Source organism: Lissotriton vulgaris, chromosome 1_2 (genome assembly GCF_964263255.1).
Source record: "Lissotriton vulgaris chromosome 1_2, aLisVul1.2, whole genome shotgun sequence".
Lineage (NCBI taxonomy): Eukaryota > Metazoa > Chordata > Amphibia > Caudata > Salamandridae > Lissotriton > Lissotriton vulgaris.
In genome coordinates, this window is record NC_141686.1 from 114,356,579 (window position 1) to 114,374,598 (window position 18,020).

At 44.3% G+C, this 18,020-nt stretch overlaps 1 protein-coding gene across 1 annotated transcript in view; it reads left to right on the forward strand.

Annotated features, from left to right (window-relative positions):
- The window catches only part of KIAA1549 (KIAA1549 ortholog), a 539,186-nt gene that overhangs the window by 110,706 nt on the left and 410,460 nt on the right, over positions 1 to 18,020 (forward strand). The window contains exons 4-5 of the mRNA XM_086952955.1: positions 4,041 to 4,171; positions 8,828 to 9,011. Coding sequence (XP_086809081.1) covers positions 4,041 to 4,171; positions 8,828 to 9,011 — 315 coding nt within the window. The remainder of the gene's footprint in view (positions 1 to 4,040; positions 4,172 to 8,827; positions 9,012 to 18,020) is intronic.

An 18,020-nucleotide genomic window follows, 5' to 3' on the forward strand; every position in this document is an offset into this window, starting at 1 on the left:
TGTTGGAGCCATCAGCAACTTGGGCGAGGGGGGACCCAATAATCAGGGGACTACATTGGGCAAATAACTTTGAAGACAAAATTTCCTTATATGCGGATGAACTATTACGGTCTTTAACATCCACAGCGAAGTCTATCAACAGAATTCTCCAAATGCTCACGAATCTTGTCAGATACTCTGGTTTTAGCATGGTTTTAGCATCAATTGGTCCAAATCCATAATTTACATGCTACATTGTCCTCCTCCAAAATTACCACCCACGTGCGAGACCAAGATTGAGACCGAGGGCTTCCGATATCTGGGAATTTTTATTACACCAATCCGATTCTTTTTCACACAAAATCTCCTAAATCCCCTATCCAGATTACAAAAGGACAAGCAGCACTGGAAAATGCTGCCTTTGACCCTACTAGGACGTGCAGCACTGTTTAAAAAGCTGGCACTGCAGCAGGTTTTACACATATTATAAAGTAGCCTCTTTGAAGTACCCGAATTGTACTTTATGAATATCGAGGGCGCAGTAACAATACTGCTATGGGACGGTAAAGCTCCAAGCATAGCAATAAACAGACTGACAAAAAGCTGGTATGTTGGGGGGGGGAGGGGATCACACTTCCTAATATCAAACAATATTACTTGGCAGCCCAATTGATGGTTGTCAACTATTGGGTCTACCACACCCGCGATGACCCGGCATAAAGGATTGACAGATTTTTGATGGGACCTGAAGGATATAAAGGAGCCCTGTACACAGAAACGAGACATCAAGCTCTAACAGGCCCAACAGCCCTGACCATTGCTAACTGGCGCCATGCAAATAAAAAACTAGGCTGGCACAAGAAGGTGACGCTAGCCATGCCCCTGTGGTCAGCAGAGCAGCTTGGTACATTGGGGAAACAACCAGGGTTCCATAACTGGGATATTATGGGCATCCCCTCGGTAGGGAATCTTTGAAAGAATGGAAAGGTAATCCCATTCACTAAGTTGCAATCTGACTATAAAATGGCAAATCGGGAATCATTCAGAGACCTGCAAGTACGGCACGGGTTAAACTACACTAATCCCACGTAACGAGGTGATTCCAGATGCCTTTTTATTAGCAGATAGGTTACTTCTAGATCTATAACCAGGAAGGCCATGTCATTAACGTACCAAAAACGAAGTAATAATTTGCCAGATCCACTCCTTTTGCTTAAAGGACTTTGGCAGAAAGACGTTGGAGAGCTAGACGATGAGGAATGGCAGGAGGCATTGACATCCCCCTCTGAGTCTGCGATTCCACTGAAATATCGACTGATTCAACTCAGTGGTGTAGCAAGGGGGGAGAGTTTTACCACAAATGCAGAAATGATCACCATCACCCCGCACTCCACCCCCCCCCCTGACTCCCCCCTCACTCCTCAGTGCGTGCGGCAGAGAGGGAGTGCCTAGGTACGCCACAGATTCAACGTAAATATACTACATAGAACTTACCTTTCGCGTGGCACGCTGACTAAAATCGGATGGAGGGAGGATTCCAAGTGTCTAAGACTGTGTACATTTTATCATACCATTTTGAATTGCCCAGATCTTAATCCATACTGGGAGAATATTGCGTCCCTGTTGCAAGAATTGTGCGAGAAAGAGCTTCACCTATCGGCTAAACTGGGCGTGTTGACTATATGAGAGGCCACTGACTAGATAGCTGCTGCGCATCAATGGGTTACACTAGAGTTCACCCTGGCCAAAGGAAACATTTCTCTAAGGTGGGTGGCTAGTGAGATACCTACTCTGCAGGGAGGGGCAAAAGATATGGATAAATGTATGTTCGCTAAAAAAGATGTTTACTTGTCCAGAGGTTGCCCCACAAAATGGGACAAGAAGTGGGGAAAGTGGAACGCAAACAGAGGGGACATATGTCTCTCGCCCACGACAGAACTTGAAAGACAACAAAGGGGATGGGGCCTTAGAGAATGTGAAAATGAGGAATCTGAAATCCAATAATAACCAAGATGCATGTACGGTAAACTGCTCGTTATATGGATTGTCAATTATATTGCAAACTGTCTCACCTGTCTATGGTAGAAAATGTTCCATAAAAATATATATATATATTTTTTTTTTAAAGTGATAAATCCCTAGAGATCACTTCATTCTCCAAATACCATCCTCAAAGTGTAGGTAATGTGGTGTGCAGGACACTGATATCAAGTACACCACCAAGCTACAAGTCTCTTTTTAACATGAGGAATCTTGTTCGTAGGAGCCTATTTTATTGTGTAAAAACTACTTAGTTCACCTAAAGCTATATAGACCGGAGAACAGCAGAGCCAAATTGCCCTCCCTTTATATGCTTTATCAACTGTTGAAAAGAAGCTTTCCTGTTTACGCCAGTCCTTGGCTGCCCATTTAGAAGCACAATTATTCTTTCTTGCAAGTTTTTACCCTCTGGCAAGAAAAGGTGTGCACCGGGAAACATCATTTACCACGAAGGCATTACCACTACTCACGTTTACCACGTGACACTTACCACACAGGGTGCCTTCCACGCAGGGTACCTTCCACGACGTCTTTACCACGGGCTAGGGGGGAGACGTGGTATTCCTTGAAGTCGATCAGCGTGGGCATGAGGGGGCAGAGGGAGGGGGGGGGCTCGGAGGGGAGCTTGGGGGGGCTGGGGGGGGGGTCTCCCCCCCCAAAAAAAACAAGCAGATTAGTTTAACAAAAAAAACGGAAAAAAAATTAAAAGAAAGAGGAAAGAGCCTCCCCCAAAGACGTGCCGTGTACGTCAAAAAAACAGTCCTTTTTTTATTTCGGTGTACGTGTTTTGACGTTTGTTTCAAAGGAGGATGGAAGTAAGGGCTCGAGGAGAAAGACGTGCAGGTAAGACGTTTCTACTCGTAGACAAATGCAACGTTGTAAATACCAGCGTGGTAAAGCCACTTGCGAGGTAAAATTCGCGTGGTAAAGCCATGCGTGGTAACTGAAGTCGTGGTATAATCATATAACCCCCCCACAAATGAACAAACACACAAGAAATCCACATTGTCATATTTTGAAAAGACAAATATTAAAGTTCAGTTTTAATGTACAATATTCGTAAAGGTGTAATTGCAGATATAAAACTTATGGTGATTAATGTATAATCACAAAACATGAATAGTATGAAAATTGACCGCATAATATATGGCAATGGTTGATAAAATCGGTGATGAAATCTCTTCATGAAGTCCTAGCTACTTTAGCGCCAAATTCGTGCTATAAATAGGACCGTTCTGAATGTTGCATACTCGTGCCTCAACATTGCTTGTCTTGCCTACCCTCGGCAAAGGTTTCTTCTCATTTGTTATTTACAGAAATGACAAGAGAACGTGGCCTTGGTGCAGGCTATTTGGTATAAATCTACTCTAACTGGAATGTACAAAGCTTCTTTCACGTACAGTGATTTGTGAACACGGTTTATTTACTGTTTTCAAAGATTATTGTGGGAAATTCTACCCGTATAATTAATGATGCAATGTGGAAACAGGAACATATGAATTTCCTTTCCCATGCATTTTCTTTATAATGTACCATTTTGTTAGTGTAGGAAAACATACGAGTTAGAAACGCATTATTGAACATAACGCTTTGGTATACTGTAAATGCATCAAATTAAATCGGAAATAGTTCTACATCAATGAAGGTATGTGAAGTCTTAAACCACGAGGAATATATAAACAGCTACACGTAATATGAGGGACCCAGAGGCAGGCATAAAATAAAAGCTACATCAGCATTTTGGGCATCTCTTGGAGCAAAATTGTTCCATCCGCAAAACAAGTGCATGAAAAAAGGTACTGCGCCGGCTTTGGAAGAAGCCTACAAACATGCGTGTGTAGAATATTTGTGAGTGTGCATTTGCTTTTTCTAGTCTTCACAAAATGCATCCTCAAATTTGCTAATTTGTATGCTCAACAAAGCTGGTGGCTAGCAGTGTAAAATTGACTTTGTTTATTAAAATATCTTAAAATATGTCTTTGCCGTTCTAGCAGCATCTTTTATATGTTCCTACCTTTCAGTCCTTCAGTTTGTGCCTCTCAACATGGAAGTGGGTTTTTGTAACTTCACACAACGTCTTGAAAGAGGTCTGGCAGTGGCATTTGCCGACGTAAGGAGACAGCGCCAGGAGATAGACAATTTCACAATACAGGTTAGATTGGCGCTATGTTCAAATAGATGGAAGCAGGTTGTGTGTGTCCATCTTACTCCGTCCCCCACTTTCCACACTTGTTACATTTGTTTTAAAACCTCTGTGCTTTTCTGCTTGATTTGTCTCAATGCTTCCTTTTTTTGTCTGTCCTCTTCTTTATCCCCGTATCTGTTCCCTTTCTTTCCTCTACATCTCCCCTTTTCTCTTCTTTGTTTTTTTATACCCTATCTGCAGACTTGTTGGTTTCTCTCCTTATCCATATTTCTTCTCCTGATTAATATTATATATCTTTCTAGTGACTCCCGGTGCCTTTCATTTGCTCTTAAGAATTCTATTCCATGTTATTATTTTGCATGAGCAGATGTTTGTGTCCTGCTCTTCTCACTCTCATTATGTGTGACCTTTCCAACGTTCTTTGCACCTTGTTTACTCTATTGTTAATTAATGCAATGTTTTCCTACGATGCTTCTGCTCTGCACTGTTCCCTTTTCCAGATGTTGCTTGTTGCTTTTATATAATGTCCGATTCCTAAATTCTCTATGCAGTTCCATGTTTTTCCGTTTTTAAGTTGAAGCAAAGGCATATTCAGTTTTTAAGTTCCAGCAAAGACATTGGGAACATGCATAAAGCTTGCCTAGGGATGCATTTTGCCCATTGCTTACCATTGGCTTTTCGTTTTTTTAACACATTTGCTTGCTTTTTTTTGTTTTTTGCTTTAGGCTGTTCATTATGTCTGTGTCCTCCCATGGAGCATAGCTTGTTGACCTCCTTTGTCACTGGCTCCTTGTATTCTTTCACAAGTGCTCGCTTTCTGGGAACTCTTTGAGTCAAGCCTTGAGAGTACATGAGCATTTTTTTGTAATTCTGAAGTGTGGTTGAAACAAATATTTTAATACAATTAAAACATAGGAGTACACTAGGTGATGTCGATTTCCACACATTATTGTTTGCGTGCTATATAGTTGTATTAGTAAAACTATATGTCTATGCAAATTTAATAGGGATTTCAATTGAAAATGTGTTGTCTGTAATGGCAGGGTGCTACGGCACCAGGCATACTCCACTCTGCCAATCCACTCTACTCCATTCCATGCCATGCCACATTGCTCTATCCCACTCTACGACACTCCACTCTATACCACTGATTTGCAACACTTTGTTCTGCTCTACACCACTTTACTCTCCTCTATGCCACTTAACTCTGCACTATGCCACTTTATTCTGCTTTGCACCACTTTACACCACTCCACAACAACCCCAATTCACTTTACACCACTCCATTCTTTGCCACTCCATGACACTCCACCCTATGACACTCCACTCTGACAATCTACATCACTCTATCCCTCGCCACTCTATCCCTCGCCACTCTATCCCTCGCCACTCTATCCCTCGCCCCTCTATCCCTCGCCACTCTATCCCTCGCCACTCTATCCCTCGCCACTCTATCCCTCGCCACTCTATCCCTCGCCACTCTATCCCTCGCCACTCTATCCCTCGCCACTTTTATCCCGTTCTACAACACACTACTCCAGTCTGACACTCTATCCCGTTCTACAACACACTACTCCAGTCTGACAATCCACCCTATCCCGTTCTACAACACCCTACTCCAGTCGACTCTCCACTCCATATTACTTAACTCTACACTATTCATCTCCACTCCGCACACCTCTACTCCAATCTACAACACTCCTCAACACTTTACTCTACACCACTCATGGCACTCTACTCCTCCCTCAGATATTACTCCATTGTATGCTACTCCACTCTGACACTGCACACCACTTCACTCTTCACCACACCACTCCATGCCACTCCACGACACTCTACCCTACTCCACTCCACATTTTTCTCCATTATATGCAACTCCATTCTACACCATTGTATTCTACGTGAAGCCATGGCACTCTACGACAGTCACTCTGTGACATTCCATGCCATTCTACGACACACTTTTCTCCATCTACGCTCTACTCTGCGTCACACCACTCTACTCCAATCCACACTCTACCACACTCCACACCACTCCCCCTACGACACACCGAGACACTGTATGCCACAATAATCTACTCCATGACACTGCTCTATTCCATGCCATCCTACGACATTACACTCTATGCCAATTTCTACACTCAATGTCACTCTACTCTGTGATACTCAATGCCACTTCACTCCAGCCAATCAGTGGCATTCCACGGAACGCCTCTGCACGATACTCTTCGCCACAACATTCTACTCTACAGCACACTACTCCACTGGATTCCATTCCATTCCAGTCCAACACACTGCTTCTCTCTACTCCCTGCCATTTCACTCTTACACCACTCTACGCGTACTCCACTTTATGCCACTTTACTCTACACCACTCTAAGCCCCTTTACTCACTATACAACACTTCACTCTGACACTCAACTTTACTCCAGTCCATGCCACTCTACGCCACTCCAAGCCATTCCTCTTTATGATGCTCCATTTTATGAATCCATTCTACGCCTCTCCACTATACACCACTTCACTCTACGACACTCCACTTCACAGCACTATATGCCACTCTGTGCTACTCCACTTTACAGTATTCTGCTTTACACCCTACAATAGTCCCTCCCCTCTACTCCACCGTATGCCACTCTACTCTGACACTTCACTCTACAGCACTCTATGGCACGCCCTTCACGCCACTCTACAACACTTCACTTTGCAAACCTGTCACTCAACTTTACGACACTCTATGCCAATCTACACCACTCCACTTTTCTCCACTCAGCTCCAATTCTCCACTACTCTACTGCACTCTGCCACTCCGCAATACTATACCACTCTCTACACCACTCCCCTCTGACACTCTACGCCACTACTCCACGAAATCGTACGCCACTCTACTGCACTCTATTCTGTTAATCGATCAGGTCTTACTTGTATAGCGGGACTTGTCACCCGAGAGGGTATTGATGCGTTGCTGCATGTTTCAGTCGAAGGGCCAGGTCTTGAGCTCCTTCCTGCAGAGGTCAGCAAGGGTGCTGTGCTGAGATGGAGAAGGCCATCAACCTCCAATTCACCAACCACCTGGATAGAAACAACATACTGGACCCCCTCCCAATCAGGCTTCAGAACCAATCACAGCACCGAGACAGCTCTGATCGCCGCAACAGACATCTGCACCTTACTGGATAGAGGAGAATCAGCTACCCTCATCTTCCCGGACCTCTCTGCACCTTTCTACACCGTCTCCCACCACACTCATCGATCGACTATGCCAGATTGGAATCCCAGACAGTGCACTCAGATGAATGGCATGCATTCTCACAGGACACACCCAGAGAGTTCACCTCCCTCCATCCCTCCCTTCACATCGCAAGCCAAGCACACCTTTTGCGGTGTCTACTTGACACTACTCGCAGACATCGTCCGATCGAACGACATCAACATAATCTCCCACACCGATGACACTTAGTTCGTCCTCTCGCTGTCAACCGACTCCTACTGTACGAAGACCAGCTTCCACAACTGTATGAAGAATAACTCGGCCTGGATGAAGGACAACTGCCTGAAGCTCAACACAGACAAAAATGGAAGTTCTGATCTTCGGGAAAATACACCACCCTCATTGGAACTCCGACTATGCACGCAAACTCGCGATCAACCTCAACAGCAAACTCTCCATGAATCGTCGGGTCAATGCTGTCTCCTCAGCCTCCTTATACTTTCTCCCCATTTGCCGCAACATTGTCAAGTGGCTTCCCACCACCACCGACTGGGTTGTAGAGTAAAGTGTAAGGGTAGAATGGTATACATGGGAGTAGAGGGGAGTGAGTGTTGTAGAGTGGAGTGGTGTAGAGGGCTGTAAAGTGCGATTTCATAGAGTAGAATGGTGCAGTGTGTCATAGTGTTGTGAAGTGGAGTGTCGGAGGGAAGTGAAGTGGTACATAGTGGAGTGGTGTATAATGGATTAGTGTGGCGTAAAGTGGAGTAGCATAGTGTGGACTGGTGTAGTGGAGTGGACTGGCGTGGAATATCATAATGAAGTGGCATGCACTGTTGTAGAGTGGTGTACGGTGAAGTGGCATAGAATGGACTGATGTCATGGAATGGTGTGGAGTGGGTGCGGAGTGGCAGAGAGGAGTGGGCGTAGAGTGAAGTGGTGTGGACCAGAGTGTCAGACTTGAATGCAGTACAGTGGAGTAGCGTGCTGTAGAGTAGAATGTCGTGAGTTGGCGTAGAGTAGTGGAGAAGTGTGTCATAGAATGGAGTGGTATAGAGTGGCGTAGCATAGACTGGCACAGTGTCGTAGAGTAGTGTGGAATGGCACAGATTGGTGTAGAGTGGAGTGTCGCAGAATGAAGTGGCATAAAAAGTCGTGGAGTGGCATAGTGTTGCAGAGTGGAATGGCGTAGTGTCTCACAGTGGGGTCATATAGTGTCTGGCATAAAGTACAGTGAATGGAGTAGTGTCATGGAGTAGATTATTGTGGCATACATTTTCTGAGTGTTGTAGAGGGGTGTGGTATGGAGTGTGGTAGAGTGTTGCAGAATGAAGTGACAGAGTGGAGTGGCGCAAAGTAGAGTGTAGATGGAGAAAAGTGTGGCATGGAGTGTCTCCTAAATACTCAACTGCGTTTGTGTTTTTTTTGTCCTTATTGTTGCTCTTTCCTTTCAGATACTGAATGTGACAGTGGGCCCTACCAGGACCATGGTGCGCAAAGGCCCTGTAAACATTGTGTTTGCAGTGAGAGATGGAACTGGTTTTCTGAATGGATCTGATGTCAGCAACTTGCTGCGTAACTTGAGCACTGTGGAGTTCAGTTTCTACTTGGGTTTTCCAGTACAGCAAGTGGCAGAGCGTAAGTCATCTCCTTTCTGGTAACATGGTTTACAGTGGGAATGAAAAAAGGTAATAAATGAACGACCAAGGGCCCGATGTAGGTGGTCCAATATCGGTCGGTAACTTACAGACTTTCGGCCATTACCGACCGGTATTGGGCATTTGGGATGTAGGTGGCTGTAATGGCCGGATTTTCCGCTTAGATGGGATCAGCCCCTAGGGGCCCCTATAACCCAGCCAAAACGTACTCACCTCCCTCCTTAGAACGTATTCACAATGGATATGGATATATATATATATATATATATATATATATATATATATATATGTATATACAGGTCGTACCTAAGAATGGGGAAATAGCAATAAACATGCATAAGTTTTCTACTATATCTTATTCACATCAGTTAGTCTCGCGGCCACTCCGACCCAGACTGATCTACCCCAGGGCAGACATGACACACAATCCGGTGCGTCTACACATGGGCCTGCAGAACCCAATGCTCTCTTTTCCAAACGGTTTACAATCCGGCAAACCTACACGCCAGTATCCCCCCTGACGCTCTCACTTACACAAGCCACAATCCTGTGGGTATCCACGCTGGTAGTCCACCCCAGCGCTCTCACTAACGTCGTATATCAACGACGACCACATTCCTATGAGATAAAACTATGATAATAGAATTTAGTACGGTTTCCAAATAATATAATGTGCCCCTTATCCTTGGTATCAGAGGTCCACTTCGCTCCCTATTTATGTGATCACCACTTACCTGATTGGGGTTACTCATCCATTCACATAAACACCAATCACCTAGAAGCCATGTTTACCAAGATTGAACAAGAATACTCGGCACACATCCGTTCACTAAGAACTATGGTATTTATTGTCAATAAACACACACAACACAATACTATGCCACATGGATTATGCAAAGAAAAGGTAAAGATTAGAATGCGCGCTTATTGTAAAGAGGGCGGATGTCACCTTGTTAATGTGAAGTCGGGACTCGGCAGTCATCTAGGTTCCCTTCTCGTCTCTGTGTCCTGGCTCGCTCTGCAGTCACACCCCAGCCGTCACAAGTACACGTCTGCACCGCTAGGCTTAACCTCGTCTGCTTCCCTCCAGGGCACTGGAACCTTGCTGGTTATTAGCTACCGTCTCTCTCTCTCTCTGCTTCAGTGCGCTCCGCGCTAATTCTCCTTCAGTCTTTCTCAGAGAGTTTCGGTCTTAAATCTTTCTCGGACTTCAAAGATGGCGACTGTCCGCCATGAAATAATTAATGGCTAGATGCCGCCTACGGACTGACTGTCGACTAACTAACACCTTCGCTAATATCAAAGCCTGTTCCTTCATGGAAAGCTACGGCCAGCAACCTGCCGCCCACCAAATTCTTGTACCTCCCCGTACCAAGGACACGTTCCCAGCCGGCCGGCCTGAAGTTGTGTCTTCGGAGTGGAGAAAAATACATTCCTTCGATAAGGGCCAGCCTGAGCCGGTTCTCTCCAAGCGAACAACAGCTTGAAACTAAAACATTACACTTGACCTAGAAGGCCTCTCGAGCTACCAGGCAGAGAGCAAGATGGAGTCTGTCTCGTTTAAGGCCTACGGGGCCCGCAATATGCATAACTCCATGGAAAATATCCTAACACGTTAGCAAATAGGCAAATCATGATTAATACTTATGTATCTATCCCCTAGCTTAATTTCGTAAACCCTACTCTAAAGAAAGTGACACGAAAATACTCTACTATATGAAAGGCAGGGATCCTATCTATAGTCCTAATCCCTATGCTATAGGGGTGATAGGCTGGAGTCACTCTCCATCATTCTCCCTCTTAAAGGAGCCAGAAAAGGTCAGCCAATACATTACACCCCTTGACTCCAGTCTATTAACCACAAACTATATAGAACTCACATCAGTAGAAGAATAATAGGAAACAAAATTAACTGACCTATGTCTCTTGCTAAGTCTACAAAATTGGAGCAGGGAAGGAATGCACTGAATAAAGCAACAAACAGCTATTAAAACACAAATGGCAACGATAACTCCCCCTAAAATCTGTCGTAAAGAATGCAAGTCAGGTAACCAATTAAAGAGCCAGTCAAAGAAACCCTAATCAATGTGTTGTCTAATTTCTGCAGTCAAGTCGTGGAGTTTGTCAATATGGGCCTGGATTGATTTAGAATGGTCGGACAAGTTAAAGCAACATAGGCCCTCAAAATCAGAACATTCATGTCCATGTTTTAACAAAAGATAATCAATAGCTGCGCGATTCTGTAAAATAGCTCTACGTTCACCCTGGGCATCTAATAACAGATCAGATAAAACAGTAGAAGTTTGGTTGATGGATTTAACCATCCAGCAGGCCATCTTGCCGATTGTTTTGGCATTATAAACGGCCAATGCAGGGACTCCAATAATAGAAAAAGCTAAACCAAGATATTCCGATTTGGAGTAAAGATGAACGGAGGAATCACAGTCCTCATGTAATGACATTGAATCCTGGACCATACGAGAATGTAAATTAGGATGTGAAGAAAACATCAATAAACTCAATCTAGTGATAGCACATGGACCACCGGAAATATTTGCGGGAATATATGGCCAGGACGAATTCCCGCAGGAAAAGAGCCAGCCAGAAGGTAATAACATAGAACGATAATAACTAGGGGCAACTAATAAACGTTTACATGTCATATTATTTTTAACAGAAATACATGAATTTGGAAGTCTCTTTAAACACAGCAATCATTGATGAGCTGAAAAAGAAGTTGCAGCCTGTATTTTCAACCTAAGGCATTCGGTGATAGCTTTTGGATCACATGTCATCATGAAGCACAAATCACCAGGGGTAATATTGAAAGTAGTAATTTGGGAATGAATAGGGATATCAAGGTCAGGAAGGGCAGTACATAAGGGACAAAATTCATGGGCCGCGAAATCGCCCAGAATCACATTTGGTCGGGCATTCGAAATATTAAAAATATGTCGCAAAGTCTCAGTGGACGCTGGGACGGCAACCAGGCAGGTCGCCAAAATGTCAGTCACAGATCTCATGGGGGTAAGACAGAAATGTGGAGAGTTTGTCACTCTCCTAGCCAAAGTTATCCAAAAGTTGGATGAAGATGTCCATGCAGAACGCGGAACTCGGGATTTCCCATCAACCGAAGTCGGTGGATCCTCTCCTCTCCCGGCGTAGCAGGCCAAAAGGAGTCCAACGGCGACACATCCTGCAGCAGCAGTCCAGAGAATGATCTGGAAAAACACAAACACAGGCCTTAATCATTCTCGTAGGTAACATTTATCAGCTGGGACAGCTTCCCAGCCATCTTTCCCTGGCTTCATCACCAAGACGGTGTTGTCATGACCGGTCGCAATAATATCAGCCTGTTCAGGTGGATTCTTAGGCGATTGCACCCATATTTTAGCTCCAGGAAGATCAGATGATCCGAAGCCTTTTTGTCCTCGCACAGTTAGCAACGTTGGGGCAGAGCCTTTCTTGATCTCACCACAGAAGACAGGCATAATCAGTAACTGAGCAACACGGTCAGACTTTTTGATCAATAAATCAGTCTCACTGCTGTTAAGCAAGAGAACCTTAATCTCTCCCTGATAGTCACTGTCAATCACTCCTCCGAGCACTTGAATACCTTTCAGGGCAAGACCTGATCTGGGGGCAATTAATCCAAAACTACCGGCAGGTATACAGACACCAATGCCAGTTTCAACAATGATTCGGTCTTTTCCTGGTAAGTTTGCATCATTTAAAGCATGCAGGTCTAAGCCTGCAGAACCTGGGGTCGCTCTACATGGAGCCAGAGCACCGGGGGTAATTTCCCAATACATGACAGTGTTGGAAAGGGAATTAGGCTTTACATCCACATTTGGAGGAAACAAACGCATCAAAGGGGATTCAGCATGTAATAAAGGGCGATTATTTAAAATCAATAATGCTTGAAACAAGAAATCTCTCCAATTCTTATACTTGTCGTCTGTCAATTTACGTAATTGTTCTTTTAGCAAACCATTCATTCTCTCAATCAGTCCCGAAGCCTGTGGATAATATGGAATGTGAAACACCCATTCAATGTTATTTTCCACACAGAATTCCTGTACTAATCTTCCACGAAAGTGGGATGCATTATCAGATTGAATTTGGAATGGGACACCATAGTACAGAATGAGCAGCTCCAGGGTCTTAATGGTATTCACTTGGGTAGCGTTCTTGCAAGGGAAAGCGACCAAAAGGCCACTATAAGTGTCAACAACTGTACAGACATACTGACAATTCTTGCTCATAGGGAGCGGACCAATATAGTCAATCTGCCAAATTTGAGCGGGCAATTTTCCTCGATGTAACTGGCCTCGAACAATTCGAGGCACCTCCTTCTTTCTAGAATGTTGGCAAATGGGACAATGAAGAATGACATCTTTAATTAAAGAAAAAGGAATATGAATTCCCCTATCGGCAGCCCACCTGCTAGTGGCCTTTTCTCCAAAATGTCCCGCTTTCTGGTGGGCCCATTTCGCCAATCCCGCCAAATCAGAATCCTGCATGTCCACCACTGCCTCAGCAATTTTAGATTTCTCATCTGCAATGTTATGAAAGAATTTATCAAGGGAGTTAATTGGAGTGTGAGCATCCACGTGAAAGATTGTTACAGTACTCTGCGGGAGCAATTCCCAAATTTCTTGCCATAATTCTTTACCCCACAATTCTTTTGAATGCAATTCCCAATTATGAGAATGCCATGTTGGTAACCATACCGCCAGTCCATTAGCAGTGGACCAGGAATCAGTGAAAATATGACATGTGCCGGGCAATTCCTGTTTCAAAACTTGGTAAACTGCATAGAGTTCAGCATATTGACTACTCTTACCATCCCCAGTTGTACTCAATAATTTTTGCGTGATTGGATTATAGGAGACAGCTTTCCAATGTCTTTTCTCACCGATGAATTTTGCTGAACCATCCGTAAACCACACATGTTTTCTATCCTCCGCGGACAGATCATCAAATGATTTACCCCACTTAACGGGAGATTCCTGCACTACGGGTACGGAACAATCACTTCCAGTCTCATTGGAGGGCGCCTGCGCCACTCGCTCATGTAAAACTGCCACACCTTTTGGACCCACACGTGCCCTGTCCTGAATGTACCATTTCCATTTAATCACGCTCGCCTCTTGAGCATGTCCAATTCGATGAGATTTCGGCAAACTCAAAACCCACTGCATAATAGGAATTTCAGGCCTCAAAACCACAGCATGGCCTAGAGTCAATTGCTCGGTAGCCACCAGAGCCCAATAACAAGCAAGTAATTGTTTCTCAAAGGGTGAGTAACGCTCACCAGCCTCAGGTAACTTTTTAGTCCAAAAACCTAATGGCACTTTTTGTCTGCCCTGCTTTTGCCACAGACTCCAATTGGCATACAGACCTTCCACGGACACATTCAAGTCCACATCACCTTCACCCACCGGCCACAAATCCAAAGCATATTGAATAGCTTCTTTTGCCAAATTAAAAGCATTCTGTTGACTCACCCCATTCAAACGCATTCTTCTTACGAGTGACTCGATATAATGGAGCCAAAATCTGACTTAGATGGGGAATATGCTGACGCCAAAAGCCAAACAAACCAATGAAACATTGAGCCTCTTTCCTGTTCCTTGGGACTGCAAAATCAAGGATTTTTCGCTTCACCTGTGGGATCACCTCTCTGTGACCTTCATGCCAATTAATTCCTAAAAATTTCACATTTTGGGATGGACCTTGTAATTTATCAGGATTAATTTCCCAACCTTTTGCTCGCAAACAGTCAAGGATCTGATCTAAATGGGACTGTATCTGATCCTGCGTCTCACCTTGAATCAAAATGTCATCAATATAATGACACACCTGCACTTGTGGATTAGCGGGCACTTCAGACAAATGCTCTGCCACCAGCCGGTGACAGATCGTGGGACTGTGTACATACCCTTGAGGAAGACTCCGGAACGTCATTTGACGTCCATTCCATGTAAAACTAAATTGTTCCTGACACTCAGGGGAAATCGGAATTGAAAAGAAAGCATTAGCAATATCAATAGAAGCATACCATGTACCTGGATGCTTTTGAATCCTCTGAATCAAAGTGACAATATCTGGTACTGCAACAGCCAATTTAGGTGTATGTTTATTCAATTCTCGATAATCAACAGTCATGCGCCAAGAATTATCACTTTTGCGCACGGGCCAGACGGGGTTATTCCAAGCAGACGTGACCGGAGTTATGACTCCCGCGTCAACCAAATCCTGAATTGTAGCATTAATTTCTTCATGACCACCTGGGATACGATATTGCTTCTGAGAAACCACCTTCGTGGCTAAAGGAATTTTAATAGGGGGCATTCGCAAACGGCCAACCCGTACGGGTCTGGTCGAAATGTACTGTCTAGTTCCAAATTGATAACAACCATCATCCAGATGCAAAGTCATTCCTTTTAAAATATCAATTCCAATTATATATTCCAAAAGTGGCACAACTAACACAGAATATTCTCTACGAGGAATCCTACCGATTTTAATTTCAAGTGTAGTTTGGACTGCGGGGGTTTCTTTTCCACCTAAACCAGTAATCGTGAAAAACTGTCCTTTGAATTTCTTTGATTTTCCATGAATTAAAGTGGCCTCCGCTCCTGTATCGACTAGTGCTCGGGCCCTTTGGATATTACGATGTTTCCAAAAAATCTCAATATATACATAGGGTCTGTTGTCTCTGTGAGCCCACTTGTGTACTGGAGCTTGACCAATTTCCTAGTCATTTTTCCTGCGTTCTGTCAACCAAGACAAATCAGGGTAAATGCTCTCTGTTTTCCTTGGTATCAAAATGTCTTGTTCATATCCGTCTCCATTACGAAACGGATTTTTGTCTTTTTCAAAATATTGTGAATTACGGTCAGAAAGTCTGTTACGATCTTCCCGTCTTTTTATTTCAGGGGAATAACTCCTCTCCTCTCTATGTCGGTTAGAATTACGATCATCTCTCCCTCTTTCATGTTCACCCTCTCTCCCTCTCTCGCCATTACGATGAGGGGATACATCACGTTCATAACGCCGATCATCACGGCGATCAGAATCCACACGTCGTCTCTCATCACCACTGTCATCCGAACCACGGTCATACTCATTCTTACGCACATGACGGGCACCCTCCTTCCGATCCAAACCACGCTTACGAAACATGTCCCATAAGCGATTGTTAGGCTCACCGTGAATGTCCTCCCTTTTGACACCATCAGCAATAAGAGCAAGAAACATGTCACGTCTAGAGAACTTCTAGTCCCCAGCAGTACGACCCTCAGGTCGAGATTGTCTTTCAGGTTTAAACCATTCACCCAGCTCACCAAGCTGACGAACAGACTCAAGCACAGTAGACAAAGGATTGCCAGTTTGATTAATCAACAAAGTCATCATGACCTGCTTGTAAGCAACAGGCGAAGAACGGATAATGCGATTACGCACAGAAGATGTTAAAAGACCATCCAGCAATCTGTCAGAAGTACTAAGAAAGATAGCAGTTTTCATAACTTCCTCCTTCAAACGTTGCGACGCATCGCGCAAAGTGTACCACGGCTTGTCATTGACAGGCCAATCAGATTCAGTAGGATATTTGTGGTTACAGCCGTCAGACGCAAGCTGGAGCAAAGTAATTTGACCAGCACCATTATAGTTCCGAAAATGATCTTGAATAGTGGAATCAGAACTCAAAGAGCAAAAACGTAAGCAATCAACAGCATCAAGCATAATACCGGCAGCGCCGAGTTCATAAAGGCGCACCATCCAAGTAAGCAAGGCCTCACCAGGCCGTTGACGAAATCGTTGTAACATGTCACTAACCTCCTGTTGAGTAAAGTCTTCAATACTATCCAGAGCAACACCACCCGGATTACCAGGAGCTTGTTGTAATTTGCGACGAAACACGGGATGAGCAGAAACCTCAGGAAGAGCTTCCGAGGAAGCCCGCATCCTAGATTTAGCAGAACAATCGGGGCAAGATACGTCATCCGAATGGGAAGAACGAGCACGGTCGCTATGAGTAACCGCATCAGTATAAGAAGTAGATTTACAATCACGTCCGGAGCGAGAAGATTCACGCTTATCACCCTCCTCAGCCGAGGAGTCCGAAGCATTTGAATCCCAGATATTACCATCCCACTCATCAGGGTTCCAATCCATTCCGGCTTTTCTACAACCAGACGCACTTTCCGTGTAGATACACGACCACGACGATGTTTGTACTTATATCGTGCAATGCGGACCGCAGCTCTTTCGGCTATGGTCTGATATGTTTCAAGTTTGTCGGCAAGCAATTTATTTTGACAGCGCAAAAGAGTATGTGCATTCTGCAACTCAACACACTGTCCTTCCATGTCCTTGAACTGCTTCTGCAGCTGAGTCAACTTCTCATGAAGAATTCTGTATGCATTAAGAACAATCCAACCTCTGCGTCCTAAAATAGGAAGCTCATCACCTTTAACTACTGGCGCTTTCTGCAAGCACGATACCACATCAGCAGGCTCCGCCTGCTCCAAACAAGAAGACCAATTTTCACTCAAACCAGTAGAATCAGCCCACTCACGGGCCAAAGCCTCGTAAGGCGTAGACTCCCAGCTGGGAATCTGAATAGGCAGTTTAAAAACCGACTGAGATTTTTTCGCAAACATTATGACACACAAAAATTATATACACAATTATACACAAAATATCATACGTACGAGCCGAGCGCAAACCAACAAGATCAAAACAATACAGCGCACATAGGCTTCGTAAACAGTTCGTGACGCCAGATGTAATGGCCGGATTTTCCGCTTAGATGGGATCAGCCCCTAGGGGCCCCTATAACCCAGCCAAAACGTACTCACCTCCCTCCTTAGAACGTATTCACAATGGATATGGATATATATATATATATGTATATACAGGTCGTACCTAAGAATGGGGAAATAGCAATAAACATGCATAAGTTTTCTACTATATCTTA